Source organism: Saccoglossus kowalevskii, chromosome 14 (genome assembly GCF_978046115.1).
Source record: "Saccoglossus kowalevskii chromosome 14, keSacKowa6.1, whole genome shotgun sequence".
Lineage (NCBI taxonomy): Eukaryota > Metazoa > Hemichordata > Enteropneusta > Harrimaniidae > Saccoglossus > Saccoglossus kowalevskii.
The window spans coordinates 17067011-17084954 of record NC_140654.1 but is presented as its reverse complement, the minus strand read 5'-3'; the positions used below and the strand labels follow the sequence as shown (position 1 = coordinate 17084954).

The window sequence follows — 17944 nt, the reverse complement described above, 5'->3', positions numbered from 1 at the left end:
TTTGATTGTGTGCTTGACTTTTTTTGCCAACGCTTTTAAATTGTGTAGCAACACATGGATTCACAAAGGTTGGATTCCACAGACATTTGTGACAAGACAGAATCCTGACAAATCCTCGTTTTTATTCCCCTGCAATGAATGCAATCATTGACGATCGAATATTTCAAAATAAAAACAAAACTTTGAAAATGCTCTCAGAGTGCATTACTCTCAATACAGCAGATGCAGAAAAAAAAAGGTTGATTTTATAACTATTTATGAATTTTTAAGGTAACGTGACTGGTTTGACAACTGAAGCTCTCGTAAAATCTCCCTAAAAAATTGTACATTCCTGCAGATTTCTAGAAAACACCACATAATGACAGTTGAGTCAAAGCAGATATACAAGGCAGAATTTGATTCGCCAAACAAACAAACAAACAAGCTGTTTTCTGATTGGCCTGACTGTTAGGTGTTAGGGTTGGGCAGCCAATCAGGCACATTCCTTTAAGTGACTCAAAGATGACATGTTGGGTGCATGTGTAAGTGCAGTAAATATAGTTAAACTGCTTTAATATCACCAGAAACAAATTTTCAGTCAAAGGAAATCGCAAAATAGGTGATTTTCTGTTCAATTGTGAGATCTCGCGAGTTGCATGAAAAATGCACGTTGAACATCTGCCGCAAAAATCGATCGATTTGATTTTGAACTCGAATTTCTTTATTTCATAGCTCATATCGACCGGCTGATCTTTGACAGAGGAATATTGCTTCCAAATACCCTCACTTAATCGAAATTGTCTATCATCGAATGTGTACAGCACATTATTAAGCTTGGAAATGCCCCCGAAAATATGTTCGCGTTTGTCGAATCCCACGGGATGTTTGACGCCACTGCTATGACCTTTGTTTGTCCTGTTTTTACATTCGATTTCACGCATAACACGTGATTCCCACAGTGAATGGAAAATGGTTTATTCTATAACAGTGACAATTTCTTTGGGTCTTAAAACAAAGTATCAGTAACTATGACTAAATTTTAGTCTTTACAAATGACATAAAATCCCATAATTGCAAACATTTCTAGCAGTGAAAATTTAATAGTTTATAGTATTCAACTTTGTTGGCTTACAGAATATTTTACCAGATACAAGCGTTTTTGTTTTTGTAAGGTCAAACAAACAAAAAATGCGATAATATGCCCCTATAAAATAAGTTAGGGTTAGATGACCAGACATGTTTTTATTGTAGGCACTGACATATTGCACATCAAACAATTTGCGAGTAATTGTTGTCACACACATCTTGTTGAATCTTAAATCTTAAATCTTTGACTGCCAGATATTTTCCCCGCCAAATATACAGCTAAAATTTTTACACATTTCTCAACATTTTCCTTAAATTTCAACATAGTTTTGAATCATACAGACAGTATCTGGCTTTTAGTTTTTGACAACTTTTATCAAGATTTCATGTCGGGAGCAAGAGGCACAGAGATATTTCGTGGATGGTGCCAAAAGTTGACAATGCTGCTCAAAGGGTTAAAGGGGAAACTTCCAAGCCCAGGGATTGCACCAAAGAATCATGGGACACTATTGCTTATGTTGTTTACAAAGTTAATCTATCTTTTGTTATCGATTCATTGTAATTTTAATCCAATTTGTTGTGAGATTAGGCTTAACTGAAAGTTAACATTTTTCTCACTATTTTTTTGGCTTGATATTGCAATTTTTTTTTCAGGAAAAAAAAAGTGGAGACTGAACCGAAGGAAAAGTCATCAGTCCGTACATGTACAACAAGCATAACGTGTGTGTCTTCACAGTGTGACGTAATACAGGACACATCAAGAATGCATATCACATAGTTTGACGTCATATACTGCTGAGTTTTGTTCATTGTACATGCTACCTGAAGGTTGCCCGGAGCTTCCAGGTTTATATACAGTCCAATAACTGTGACATAAAAATTATTATTCCTGTTGGCAGCTAGTGTGTTTATTTTCAGAACTATTATTCAGACCCCGCAAAAGATTGGTGGAAATTAAAAAATAAATCCTAGCAAATTGGTGCAAATAACATGAACAAGCAGAATTTCTACGCATTATATGCAAGATGTTCGTGTGAAATATAAACATCGTGGTGCCAACAAAATCACCATAATAGGAATGCACAATGACATATTTATATAGTTTCAACACTTTGTAGTTTCACTTTATACATGTGATAAATATACTGTAAAAGGGTTAATTATTCAGCTTATTTCGCTGACTGGAAAATGCGCTAAATTAAAACCTAGTGAATATGTAAAATTTAGCATAGAACACATTATCTAAATGATAAAACTGTGAATTTAAAATCCACTGAATATGCCTGGTAAATCAGCAAAATTTAAACCCAGTGAAAATTAGTGATTTTGCAACACTCTGAAATTCTGAGGTTAATATAGGCAGACACAGTCGAAAACAACAAGAGTAGCATCAATCCTTGCCTGTGGCACAGATTGACACAAAACTCTGATGACAACCATACGTGTCTGCTGACGTAAAACTAAGAAGAAATATTGTAGAATTATATATAAACTTGTATCCAAGACTGCAGAAGTAGGAATTTTAGTTTCACATATGCACTTAACTATTTATGGAATTTGAAATGTGCTAGGAATAAAAAAAATTATACCGTGAAATTAGTAAAAAAAATTGCCTCGTAGTTGATGTTTTCCCCTTTTTTTATCCAAACGTCTGGAAATTTTAATGCAGGTAAGCTATCAATTCCTAAGCCTTTCCCTGAAGGTCTTAGTATAGATATCAGTTTACAAAACTATGTACAGTTGAGTCTGCTTTGCTTTAACTCAGCTGTATAGGGAGATACTGACGATACAGTATTATCACAACTTAAAAAGCAGTTACCGGTAATAAAAAATTTAGTGACAGATGATAACTTTCTAGCAAACTTGCAGGTTTACATGAACATCTTTTTTCACAGAATTTACTTTACTAGATTAATTTATAAATCATTACGCCTGTTATGTACCTCTCATCGTTTTTTTGGGAGGTCTCGTAAAAATAGGAACTATGATCAGAATTATGGAGTAAAATCAATTTTTTTTGCAGCAACAAACAGAGAAAAAATATAGAAATCCAATGAAATTCAATCAGCTGTAAAGCCTGGACTAAACCAATCAAACATAGGGATGACAGCTCCAGCCATATGATATTGATACAGGAAACCGGGGCAATAACAAAAACATTAACAAATTATAATACCAATTGATTCTTTTTTCACCACAAAAAAGACCAATAAAAACATGTTTTCTTATCAATTTATATAGCCCCTTATTTATTAAATAATACACAGTTCCCAAGAATTAGAGGGGGACCATTAGAAAATCTGGCGAGCAACTGCTTAAACTATTTTCCTACTTTTTAAAGCAGGATTTTTTTCTCTGGATCAATCTTTGTACTGTATTTTGAGCTGATGTAAATGACAGATGCCTCTATGCTGAAATTAAGTCATATTTTAATGATTCTGCATACAATAAATACAATTTAAGGTGTACGAGCACGTTATTAATGCTTTTTCCATCTACATGTATATGTAAACATTGTTTTCCACCTAGACAATGGTGATGATAAATTTTCCTATACAGATAAGTTTAAAATGGTCCACCGTTTACTACATCAAAATCAAAATGTTGCATCAATTCTGAAAGATCTTACTGTAAAATACTTTATTTTTGCTTGGAATTAATTTTCGCTGAAGGAATGATTCAGTGCAAATGAAATCCAGCCAATATACCTTTTTTCCTATATTTTACATTCAACTCATCAGAAATCAGTGAAAATAAATTCAATACAAAACACCTAAAAAGTCTTTCCAGCAAAAATTAATTACAGCTAAAATAAAGTATTTTACAGTAGCTCATACAGCTAGACCATTCCAGAGGTCTTTGATATGGAAAAAGGAGTAGATATGGTGTTACACGAAGGTTTACCCAGGATTCAATTACGACAGGATTTAAGTTACTGAATCTAATTTAGAGCCATATACCAGATGCGATTCATATGGAGTAATCCATGAATATAGGTTTGTCAATATAATGGTAGTGAAAATTAAAATTACTTATGATATCAATTCAGTATATGAAAATCATACAAATCATATGCACCGTATACAGTGCACAGATTTTATAGGATTAGCTGATCACATGGTAGATTTCAACTTTGCATACTCAAAGGGCAGTGATTGACTCGACTAGCTGTGCATGATGCGAGTCCCATGTGACATATGTACATTGTATGTACAACACATACATGTACATTTACATAAAATTTGAATATGCATGAACATGTCTTGTCCACCACTCTTTAGAAACAGTATTAATTATGAAAACATGATCAATGTTGTTTGTATAAATTCATGGAGTAAAAAAAACATTTAACTTGATAAAACATCTAACTTGAGATATAAATAATTAATGGGTAGGTAGTCATGTCTGAGAAGGTGGCAGGATTCAGAAAGATTAATGGCAAGACATGCTGACTGGACATGAAACATCAGTAAATTACTGTAAAATGACTAATTTTCACTGGGTTTAAATTTCGCTGATTTACCATTTCAGGCATAATTCAGTGGGTTTTAAATTCACGGTTTTATCATTTAGATAATATGTTCTATGCTAAATTTTACATATTCACTGGGTTTTAATTTAGCGTATTTTCCAGTCAGCGAAATAAGCTAAATTAAAACCCAGTGAACAATTAACCCCTTTACAGTATGTGTAATTATTTAACACATTTGAATTTATGGCTTTTACATAGTTTTGAGGAAGCATTTCATACAGTTTTGATGCATACGTTTTGAAATACTGTAAAAGTTTAGCTTAGCATAGAACACATTACCTAAATGATAGAACCGTGAATTTAAAAACCCACTGAATATGCCTGAAATGGTAAATCAGCGAAATTTAAACCCAGTGAAAATTACTCATTTTACAGTACACATTATTTAGACCATATTTTCACAGCTTAGGAGCATCTTCAGTGTTCTCCAAGTAATTTGATTAAAAATGCAGTCTTCTGCAAGGCATACAATGATTCAGAGGCGTGGTAATGCAACAGTGCTCTGTTTAACCACCACTTAGGTCTGACACCGCCACAGTCATTATTCAAACTGGCACAGTGGGTTATTTCCACTGTGCCATTGCTGACTTTTTTCAAATCAAATTGATAAAATGCTAAAAACTTGTGTGAAGTTGTAATACTCTTAATGCGATAAGAGTTTTGTACTGGGGTAAGTGAATAATATTGTGCAGTATGTAATTGAGTATGTTACTCATAACAATTTCTGTTTGAAATAATTATGCAAATGATTGCAATTGTTATGCATATTTATAATGTTTACCGTCACAGTGGTTTAAATTTCCGGGGAGAACACTGATATAGAACAAGTTAACCAACTCTATTACGTTGAATGTTATAGTGATTTTTTTCCACATTTTATTTATTGTTATTTTGGTTTTTAGTTTTACTTGGCGTTTTTCGACCAAGACTAATGCTATGTTATGCAAAAATAATTTGGATAGTTGGTGATCCCCCAATCGAACACACAGACCTGTTAATCAGACTAAATCAGAAAAAAATATTTGTAACAGGAAATATAGGTCCTACTCAGTAGAAAGAATAATTGAAGCTCAAGATTTCCACAAACAAACACATGCATGTTTAAAAGTTTGAAACTGCTACACAACCATTTTACCAAAACTTTATTGTGAGGACAGACACTTACTTGGAATTATAGTATGCAAAATAAAAATGAAAAATAGTGGAGCTCTTTTTTTAGCTCTACGGCCTAAGAAGATAAATTCTAGAATAGTATATTTTTTTATATTTGCAAATATAAGTTCATGAAACTGACACTAACACCAATGGTGAGAACAGACAGCAATCCAGAATACCTTATGCCAGGGTGTTTCAGGCAAGATAAATAGAGTACTGTATATGCTTGTACTACTTTATTTTTGATAGAGAAAGATGAATCAGTGAAGATAAAATCCAGTGAAAATACTTACTGTGGAATACTTTATTTTTGCTGCCTTTATGGGCGTTCTTTATGGAATTTATTTTCACTGATTTTTGACGAGGTGAATGTGAAATATAGGAAAAAAAGTATATTCGCTGGATTTTATTTTTACGGAATCATCCCTTCAGCGAAAATAGTGAAAATAAATTCCAAGCGAAAATAAAGTATTCTACAGTATTTTTCTATATTTTAAATTCAACTCATCAAAAATCAGTGAAAATAAACTTAATAGAAACCAGTTAAAATGAAAATTAATTCCATGTATTACAATGAACAGGAGGAGACATACTTAACTAGCAACAGTGTTGCCATGGTAACATGTATTAATTTTCAGCTAAATTTATACCGCTAGAAAGCAGGTCAGTATGATACTATTTAAATTACAGTCAGCTGAATGTTTGATGAATTCAACACGAATGAATAAAGTCTGGCAAATATTATTTCAAGGACTGCCATAAAATGACAATAATCAGACAATATTACTTAATCATCTGGGAATTTAAAACCACCAGAATTTAGAAGTCATCATACCTGGAGTGTCTTCATTGTACATGATTTGCATACGAATGTACATACAAATGTATACTAGTACTGATACTACTGTATAGGTTTAAGTGGCTGTTCTATCATTTGGATTCACGCACTCAGTTCACACTATATTTTAGTAACAGCAGCTACAAGCTTATTTGTATGTGATCGTGCATGCAAGGTTGAAAGGTTTTTGCCAAAATCAGCATTCGTGTGAAGAAAAACAGTATTTTCACATGAATCACAGCATCTGGTGAAGTCATTTTTGAATAGCAAGTTACAGCAACATAATAGGTGGCAACAAACATTTTTTTTTGTCTAGGCTAATTATTAGGTCATAATGGAGAAATCTAGACTAAACAAAACAAAATTATATTATAAATGTTGTTATAGAAGAATAAATTTCAACTTTGTGATTGAAATATAAGTAGTTAAATAGGCATAGTTTGTATACAACAAGGGTGTGGAGTTTGTTACACTGGTAAGTAATTATTATTTTGACAATATTTCAAACCACAAATGAACCCCCATGCAATACATGTATATTACTCCTAACCTACCCCCAAATCTTATCTTAAGTATTGCACTCATGTTTTATGCAATTAAAATGGTGTTATTGACAAGACTATTATGCACCCTTAATACTACACCAACTCTGTTAATATTATTTAAATTTAAACTAAATTAATAATGCATACAAATTTTCAAGGACTTTCATCATGTTTTTTTTTTTTTTGGAGGGGACCAAAGTAACATTTTAAATACATGTATGCTGCCACCCTGACTGACACAATAACAGAAATGCAATATTTTTTTTCTTGGTGGAACCATACATAAACGTGGAAAGGCATTCAAACAATCTGTAGTAGTTATGCGGAATATGGGATTCCCTCAGTATGTCTGGATGTGGGCGGGCCATTACAAAAAAGCCGCTGAACGGAGATTGACAGGTGACAAACCGGGATTCTCTCTGCCTCCTTGTGTGCAACATGGCAGCCATTGAATGTACACCCCCGCGTACTTCCAAAACAACAACGCGGTGACCTAGAATAAGATAACGCTCGCAAGACGGAAGAGAAGTTTAATTTTAAAAATAAATGAGATGTAATTTATCAACTACGTAGGCGTCTGGCCGATATTTCACGTATAAAGTAGAATATTAGTACAAAAATAAACTCGTCCGCCCGGTAACTTAAAGACTTGCTCTTCACACTGTATAGACCAGTCTTGCACGTAAACATTAAACAAATAATATGCATCTGTATTTACAAAACTGTAAGCCATTAAATCTATTCGAATCACTTCAAAAATAGATTCGTTTTTTAAGGTAAAATATTTCAGGGGATGATTAATTTCCGTTTGGGGCTTTTCTATAGAAATGAGTAATGTATGTGCAACGCGCAGGTCCAAACATTGCAAAACAAACCCAGTTCGAATCACGAAAGCGTTTTCTCTCAAAACAGCCTAATAAGCGGCATACATTTGTTTCTGGGACTGAATAACTGTACTTCAGTACTTCTAATTTGATTACTTTGAAATTAGGCTCGTGTTTACTGTAAAACGCTGAAGAAAATGAAAACATTGCTGCGTCACTATGTCCCTCCATTAAGCATGGTGTGCCCCCCGCCATTGATATGTAAAATGGTATGTCCTGCATGGCTTTTTATAAAAAGGCTTTCCCGAATCGGCCAACGAATTTCTGTTGGTGATTTCCCCTTACGCCGCTGAATTTGGGCAATGCAGCGTGCTGAAAATAACAAACTCTTGCAACGGGGTTATAAACTGAGTCGTATTAACTGAAATTAGGGCACGAGACCCTGCACTTTGGCCACAATTTGTCGAAAGCTGGTAGATAAAAACTGTGAATATATAATGAGGGAACCCCAACGACACCGAGCGAGGTGTTTCCCCGAAATTCCTCGTGTTTTCACCCAATTTTACCCAACAAATGCCCGACATTGGCATCTAAAAAAGGTACAGTGGTACGGTTTTTGAATGTCCGAAAATGTTTCTATCACAGGTGGACTTTTAAAAGGGTGGAAAAGAGTGAAAAATGACCTACCTTCGAGACGTTTAGGTTTGGATTGTTTTTGACGTGGCATAGCTACGACATGCAGCTACGCACTGGGAATTCCCCGTCAATGTGTCGAGTATCCTATCGTTACACACCCAATAGGCGTAGATTTTCAAGAACTTGACATTCCAAATGTCTTCTGTTGAAAACGCCAGTTATGTTTTGGCTCGAAATTAGTGGAAATTCGACGGTTTTACCGAAGACAAAAACCATGTATTGTAATGACGTCAGTAGAGTTGGATCCATACCACGCCCCAGACCGAGGCTAGACGGATATCCCGGTAACAATCACGAGGATCCTACAGTGTATCACTCCGCACCGAGGACAACCCCCAGGGAAAGCCACAACAAATGAACAGGATACTGATTTGTTATTTGATTTGGCTATTTTTTTAAAGAATTCTGGGAGAAATAAGCACACTTATGAAGTTCACCATTCTATTCTGAATTATTAAAAAAAAAAACTAATTTTTTTAATTATATTATGTTTTAATATTCAATTTATCTGACGACTCATTTCTAATTGTATGATTACCAATGAAAAGTACACTTTTTCAAATATTGTGAAACTTCGTAATCTCCATCATTTAACAGCATTAACAATCACGCATTTTGGAAGTATTTAATAAATGTAATTGATTTATGATGTTTCTGTTCCAGTTCTGAATAAAACATATACAATTCCAACATGATTTATATTCAAATTCGTTCCGATTCTGTATTTAAACTTTTAATTCAGTTGCACTATTTTATTGCGACTCACGTCATTTACGCGGGCGTGGATGGATACATAAAATTCAAAGATTGTTATGCAAATGAGGCGCTGTAATTGACCCACGTTGACCTAGTAATCAACAAATGTTACGGGGTTGTAAGATTACGTTGCTATCCATCATTGGAGGGGTCGATGAGCACACACTCTTTACAATGTACTAGTGTTTACACAAGTGTCGCCATTTTCGTGTCTACCACTATCTCTTGCATTTAAGGAAGCAATTGTGATTACGGAAATTAAAATTGGCCCATGTCCAATAAATAAGCCTGTCTTTTAAATATTTACAGGCCCAGGGAAGCCGTTTTCACAATCACAGCGAAACAACAGTAGTGTGTTTGTTTGTTTTTCCCCCGGAGAAAAACAAACTCCAAGTTATACATTACAAAAAGGAAATAACTTATTAACACAAACAAACTCAAATTCTCTTGTACCCGAGTTTGAAAACCACCATTTTACAGATAACTCGAAAATAGCTTGAATATCATTCGTTACGGGTGTTCAGTTAGCTAACTATTGGAAACTATATTTGTTTGAACATTTTCTTTGACGACAACCCCTGTCACGCACTGTGAAGCCGTTTTCCAGACTCGTCTATAACCCCGAAATAACCCCGAGGGATTATACTCCTTTTCTCGCTTCTCGGTGGTGGTGGTAGAGAGGGGGGGTTCAGAGAAGACGTCGAATTGAAGAAGAAACTATATATCTTTTTCAGCTCTCATTTTGTAACCAAGTTGCAATGTGTAATCGACATTCTTCCAAAGCGCAGCGGGCGACGCACCGTGTCCATGATATGAGTCCCATACGACATACTAGTATATACTAGTAACCATGCTCTATAGGAACCTGTAATTATCAAATGTATCTTCTAGCTCCGACCATGAGTTTAACTCATGATTAACGGTGTTTTTTTAAATACCAACAAAATTAAAAAACAATGTCTATTTGGCATGTTTTTATATAATGACAATTACCTCCACCAATGAAAATATGATGTTTTTTTGTTGGCATTGAATTGGTTAGTTGATTTGTTTGCTCATCTGTTTGTCAGCAAGGTAACTAAAAAAAATACACACAGTGATTTATCATCAACGGTTATGGACGAATTTTCGTGACATTTTCAGGTGTTGCCCTGGATCAGATATCCCCTGGAGTGTGCCTTTATGCAAGGATAACCTGATTAAATTGGAGGTTTGAAACTTTTTTGCCATGGAAAGGGGAATGTTTTCAATGATCATTCATTGTCAGATAGCAGCTTATGAACAAATTTACTTGTTTTTTAGAAGAGTTTGTCCTTCAGACACTGACAAAATATCGATTATATTTTTGGAAAGACCAGGTTTCGGTTACCATGGAGACACAATAGATGCGATTTGCTATTTTTGTTATTTTAGTATGTTTCATGGTGAGTATTTTAGAATTGATTGTTTTTTCTCAGTGTCAAAAACATATTCGTGCTTTGTTTGGCATGCTTACATTCAGAATAAACAGTAGTTGCAGACTTTGTATGACTTTTAGTTTCTCGCAATTAAAGTAATTGATTGTTTCATAATTTATGAGTAAATTTGTATATTAGTTTGCATAAAATGAACATCATTTCCTTGATTACTACAATCGTTAATTAAAAGCACCACCATTCACATCAACACTTTTTGAAAATCATCCCTTCTCTGATTTGGGTATACTAGTATTTGGTAAAAGAATATTTTAATTTGAATGAAATTTCAAATAAACTAAATAATAAATGTATGAAAATTAATGTACCTGCTTCAAATATTTCTTGTTTTTGGTAAACGTCAATTTTTGGCAACAATGATGAACATAATCAGTCTAAAACTGGCAAGGCTAAATTCTCTAAAATACATGTAACTACAGCAATGCCTAAATTTCCAAGAAACTGGGAGTGTGGGACAATACGAATTACTTAGCTGGAATTAATTTTCGCTGAAAAGACATTTTTGGTGTTTTGTGTGGAATTTATTTTCACTGATTTTTGACAAGTTTAATGTAAAATATAGGGAAAAAATGTATATTCGCTGGATTTTATTTTCACTGAATCATTCCTTCATTTCAGCGAAAATAAATTCGAAGTGAAAATAAAGTACTCTACATTACTTCATTATGGAACCAACCAAATCCTATACAAAGGACCAAAGCTTGTAGGATGCGTTGCCGGGTGTTTTGTCATTTTATAGTACTCCCATATATTGCAAGGCAGTTCGTTAAGAAGCAACAATGTATTGTATTTATTACTATTCTAATTATACACTAACTAATCCAATACACACATCGTTTGCTCAATATCTTGCTACATAATTGTAGAAATAATGATAATGTATTCAATAAATATATAAATGTGATAAATCAATATATCAATATGAGAAATGCGAAAAATTTTAATTCCGGCGCCTCTTTTCAATTTTCCGTTTCTCGGCGTGTGAATGCATAGTACATAACTGTCACCGCTGGCATCTTTCCACCACGGTTTTTAGTAACCGTGCTTCCACAGACCCTGGATTTAAACTGGGACTACTTCCTGTCTTGTTACGATATTGCATATTTTCTTTCTTTCGGATTTGTTTGTTTGCTTTTCTCTCAATGTTCTTTTTCTTCTGATTTTTTTATTTGTAAAAACATTCCTTCTTTCTAGGATTGCGTTAAGTGTTAATGAAAATTTGCTGATAGAAGGGTAGATACGAGAACTTTCCGTCTTTGCCCGGCACACTCAGGCTGACTTGAGTCACACCATTCTGACTGCCATGCTTTATTTATAGGCCAAGGCCCGGGTCACGCCAGCTTTCCCACACATTATCATCAGCATTGCGTCATAAACGTGAGACTGAAAGTTATGCAAGCCGTTATCGCAACTTCGCGCCGGGTGTGACCAGTGTGTGTAACCTCAGACAGTTAGTAACTTTATTAGTTGTCTGAGGTGTAACTCGGATGTCAGTATATAAACATTTGTTTTGCCGATTTGACGTCATCTCTAACGTAAAATCACAGTCCCTCTATCTATAGAGGGACTGTGGTAAAATGTAGTAGTCTGGGTAGGAATTATTCATGAATTCGAAATTCATATTATTCGTATTTAAAATCATCTTTCATTTTATGTCATGTCGTTTAGCATAGAAGACGGAAAGTTCAATTTTATTTCCAACCAACATGATTTCTATACGGAGATCCCGAACCAGATAAGCTTACACTGAAATCAATGGCCTTTGCCCTGCCTGCACGTGCCCTTCAAGCGACTCTGACAATATGGCGACTCGTTGGTCTTCCTTGTTGTTTCACCTGACTGTAATCGTTGTATATCTGTATGCGTATTATTACGATCTCTCCATTAATCTTAGCACACAGTCGCCAAGATTGAGAAAGCGTTTTAGATCAGGGTTTGGAAAGTTGAAAATGATAACATTTTGGAATCTGGTAAGTATAGATCAAAAATTCACAAAGTATATTGGGCATAAAAACAACAAGTGTTTCAATATGTCAATATGTGTAACTATCCTCAAGTTGGTTGGTTTTTCATGAAGAAAATGATCGTCGTCAAAGTTTGAACAACGAGCTAGAAAAAGAAATAAAAATACCCGTTCCTGTTCAAAAGAAACTATCAATTCTGTTATATATCATCCCTTTAAAGTGCCCGGGAAATGCCTACTACCAATAATGCATACAATGTTATAGGGGCCTCGCTCATGTACGCTAGAGGGCGCGATTTCACGGCATTATTCGTCACTATGCCTCGCACTATGCCGCGCATCATCTTCGCCGGCCAAGGAACGTTTGTTTCGGGTCACCGACAATGAGACTGGCATTATGAATGGTTATACAAACTCTTGACATTTTTGAGGTGGGGTGGCTGCACAAACACGATTTTGGAATCGTAAATGATATGAAAACGTGCTGTTTATTTATTTATTTTTTCAAAAAAGACATATTTATATAAAAAAATATATATATAAGGTTTTCAGTTTGCTGTTTTTTTCTTATTCCGAATTAATAGACAAATGTAACAATTTCGATAAATGTTAAGGGCCATAATAATTGTTGTATGTGATGTCATAAGATGTCATATCGTGTATTTCCACCCATAATAAATGCAATTCTGAGACACGCCAATTTATAAAATGGGACGGATCTGAGCTTTTGAAGACGAAAAAATCCCAATCCCCAACTGCATTCCTATGTGTTGCGCCACCGTATATATCTGGCATGTTCCGGGATGGAGTGGTCCCTCGCGTCACGGTTACTAAAAAAGATTTTTTTAGTAACCGTGCTCGCGTGAAGATCATGATTTCAAAACAGATCAGTGATTCAAATGTTTTTGTCTTTCGTGTCAAAGGTCAACATGTCATAGGTCACAAACCTGGAAGTACGTGTATTGGGCTTTAAATATCGTGCCACCGTGGTTCCGTTGCGATGAATCCCTCTCTGATTTGTATTCACTTGGCGGTGTTTGTAATTTACATTTTATCTTACATGTACCGTGCTACCTATGTCAACCCTAAAATGCCCAGTGCGCACCGATTTGGGGGCGCTTGGCAATTCCTGACTTTTTGGAATTTGGTGAGTACGTTGCAGTTGTTGTTTAACCCTTTGCCGGAGCTATAAACTGACGTTTATGCTGACTACACTCTGAATGTGTACCAACAAGCAACAATATATGTATGTCATTTTCACCTCGATCGCGGAGAAGTATATAAATCCGCCGTTCCCATCAATATTAATTTCCTGGCAGCTCAGGGGTCGTTTCGTTTCGTTTCTTCGTTTACAATAAGCCGGGTCGGTGTTGATACCTCCAAACCAAAGACTATATAGACTCTATAGTCTTTGCTCCAACACAACAATCTGTTCACTGTATCTCTCCTGCTCTCCCATTCGTCGCACCGTTATGATTCGAATATTAAACAAACGATAATCGCGAGTCAGGGTATACCTCGATAACTCGTCTAACAAATATGAAATAGAGCCTTTCAAGTTCAGACTGACGGAGGCTTTTAATTTAGATATTTAGTGATTTAACATACAATTCATTTTTTTGCTCTAGGTGGCGCTCATACAGTAGAGGATGCGCCGACGGTGTATATGATTGTACCAGTGGCGGCGGTACAGGGTGCAGAGGGGTGACTGCCCGAAAAAAATGTTGGGTGGTCGCCCCTCAAAATCACGCTGAAACCCTTTGTGTCAGCCCCTCAAAATACAGGAAATTGCGTTTCATAGGGTCTATATTTCAAAATGTTTGAGAGGGCGGATGCCCCCAGACCACATAGTAAGGTCGCGCCTTCGACGCAAAGTTAGTGAGCAGACCCCCCCCCCCATGTTAAAATTCGTGCCGCCGCCTCTGTGTATTGTTATTTGGGCAAAGGTCGAACTGTTCACTGTTCAGTTCAATTGGCACAGTCAGTTTTCAGAATGGCGTATATTTGGCGTCTTCTCGTTCACATTTGCATCGTTGTCATATACGTTAGCGGGATTCATTACAACTCTACTACGATAGCTGGCAATTTAAGGAAGATTGTCGGACCCCCTAGTTTTTGTGGAAATGCAAAATTTCTCACTAGCTGGAACCTGGTAAGTCGATAAAAGACCCCCCCCCTCCATATCACGTGGCACTCACGCTTAGTTTGAATTCTAAAGGCAATATTTTGAACTGTATTTCCCAGGGAGGGGAGGGGGGAAAGTCACTACGGAACACAGAGTAAAGAAAAACGTACTCCTAATATATTCTGGGCAGGCATGTTTCGTGAAACTTATGTAGGTAAATTCACCGTGACTGAAAACATTAAATTTAAAAGGGTGCGCAGGAAATTATTGGAAAAAATTAAACAATGACTGTACGAATGACCATATTATAATGACGAACCAAAAATTATTAAAAATATACGAACAAAATAATGATAAAATTGAGAAAAAAAATGTAAGTACCATCGAACAACTCATGTCAACAGACTCAACAAAAGGAAAACAAATAAACGTGAGATGGTGAGACGAAGCATGGAAAGTACTAACGTCCGTTAGTACCTTTCATGGACGACGTAAATCTATTTTAGCTGGGATCGCACCCATCTATTTACGATATCAATGTTTTATCACAAGGAACGAGATTACATAATGTACGTAGGTGTCAATGTACTTTATACGTAATGAACAAAGTCTAGCAAAAACTTCATCATGCGGTCATGGATGCGGTTAATCGAGGCAAGTAGGTCGCAGACATGGTGTTCGTTTTGCATTACCTATTCCACACCATTGTTGTCGTATATGCTATCGGATCTCGGCAGCACACATCCAGCTGCCAATAGACGGAAAGTTGCGTGGCCGCCCTCAACTGGACATGCTGTAACTCTCTGTACGAAAAACAGATATTCATAGACGACTCTGAATGTTGTGATCGTGAGTTGAAATATCATTTGTTACGTAATATGCCTGTAATTATATTATTTTCAATATCGGTGATGAGAAGTGTCAAGAGATGAATGCTTGTTCCGGACTTCGTTGCCCCGTAGGTTCTGACCACATACATCCATCTTGATTCACCCCAAAGGTGTTTGCTGTTTTGCGCATGTGCAAATGTGGTACTTGTCAGTTACGCTGGTTGCGTCGCGGTTCACTATTGTTGTATTCTTATTCTACAGTTTAAGTGAAAATGCACTCCTTGGAAACATTAAGTCAATAACATACGTTTCCTCCTTATCTACTAATACATATACTCCATACAATATATTTCAGACATGGCTATGGTAAATTGGAGAAATGTAAACTTCTCATTAAATACTACAGAAACGCCATAGTCGACACGCAGCGCGTCACCGTCGTCACGCGATGTCATAAAGATAAATGTATTATTGTTGGTAACCCGGCCGGAGACGGAGGGTTGGCGGGCTAGTTTGCGACCATTGTGGTGGGTCGGTTATGAAATAAATGCTACACTATCTGTGAGAAACCTCTGGCGTGCGTTTTTTTGGGTCGATTACAGTGCCTCTCGAGTGTAAGTGTTATCTGCCAAGCGAGTTGAAGTCCCTACGTCTAGTGTACGCACTCAGATGTAGCAACAGTCGCCATGCAGCTAGACAATGAATAAAATATGGAAATTGAAAAAAAAAATATACATAAATTGAGCCTATACTATAATCGAATTTTGATCAGATTGGAGAAATGACCAGATAATTTACATAGATTAGCTCGGGTCAAAATATTGTACCCGCATGGAGCGACCAAAGGTCGGGAAAAAACAATATTTTAATCACCTGCACAGATCGACATTGCACCTCAGAGGGTCAGCGTGATTTCCACCATGGCGTCCGAGTATATTTTCCGTTTTCTTTCCCATACTTCCATCTTTGTCATATACGCCTTTGGTATTTATTACGACATGACAATCCTGGCTGACGACATGATGAGAGCTGTCGGACCGCGAAGTTTTGGTGGGAATGCAAAGTTTCTCACTATCTGGAACATGGTAAGTCTTTAAAATGGCCGACCACGTTATCTCAGTCTAGAATCCTAGAATTTCGCGAATCCTAAACGTGTAAAACGTATGTATCTTGTGTTTTGGGTTTGCGTAACCTGGACGAAAAATTAGGCTAACCTGGGAAGGTTGCTGAGTTGCGCCCTCTGACGACTGCCAACGTCACTAAAGCGCAACTTATACGATCAAATTCTCTCAAGGAATTTCAAGGAAACTATTAAAGAAACAAAATATTGTTTTTTCCCCCCAGTTATTTCAAGTACGGAACGGAGAAATACGTCGCGCATGTTACACTCACGTGCTTTAAGCCAGTACATATCGCTATAAATAGCTTATACTGTATAAGCAACGGGTACAACAAGTTTATTTTTAAACCGATGCATTCCAGTCTATATACCCTATATTTGACTTCTATATTGGCTGACATGACACGAGCGCAAGTTGTATTTCATTGCAGTTTATTTTGGTTAGATTTTGTTTCACTGCGTTACGACACCTCGCTCTATCGGTCAGGCGTATTGCCGCAAAGTTTCGGAGGGCGTTATAAAATACTGACTGTCTGGAACCTGGTAAGTGGGACTAATGAGCGTGACACTTGGAAACGCCAGGGTTCCTTAGTGTGACGATCTTTAAATTCAGCGAAACAGAAACATTTATTTGCAACACAAGTACGTTTCTGGCATTTGTACAAAGTTCGAGTTCAAGTTAACGACCAGGCTTGTGAACTTTACTGTTAATCGATCAGTACGAGTTAATCGATCAGTACGAGGGTTTGCTCATACTGTCAAGTATATGAGCCGTCAGTATCACAAGGACCATGGTTTGTGGTCATCCAGGGGTCTAGGGCACCGAAGACGTTTAATTGTACCAGTTTTAAAGTCCATGTTATTTTAGAAAAGTTGGCAAGTGTTACCTAACCTTCAATTGTCTTGATGTGTTATGGTTGTATTGAATGCTAGTTGATTCACTCTAAAACGAACGCTTAGTACAAAGGCAGTAGTGATATAATATTTGTATGGAATTCTCGTCCATAAAAGTGCAGTATG

At 36.2% G+C, this 17944-nt stretch overlaps 1 protein-coding gene across 1 annotated transcript in view; it reads right to left on the bottom strand.

Annotated features, from left to right (window-relative positions):
* The window catches only part of LOC100371237 (human immunodeficiency virus enhancer binding protein), a 29685-nt gene extending 20823 nt beyond the window's left edge, over positions 1–8862 (bottom strand). Inside the window, 1 exon segment of the mRNA NM_001185008.1 lies at positions 8647–8862. Within this exon segment, the coding sequence (NP_001171937.1) occupies positions 8647–8686 (40 nt within the window). The 5' untranslated portion in view covers positions 8687–8862.
* Positions 8863–17944: the final 9082 nt, after the last annotated feature.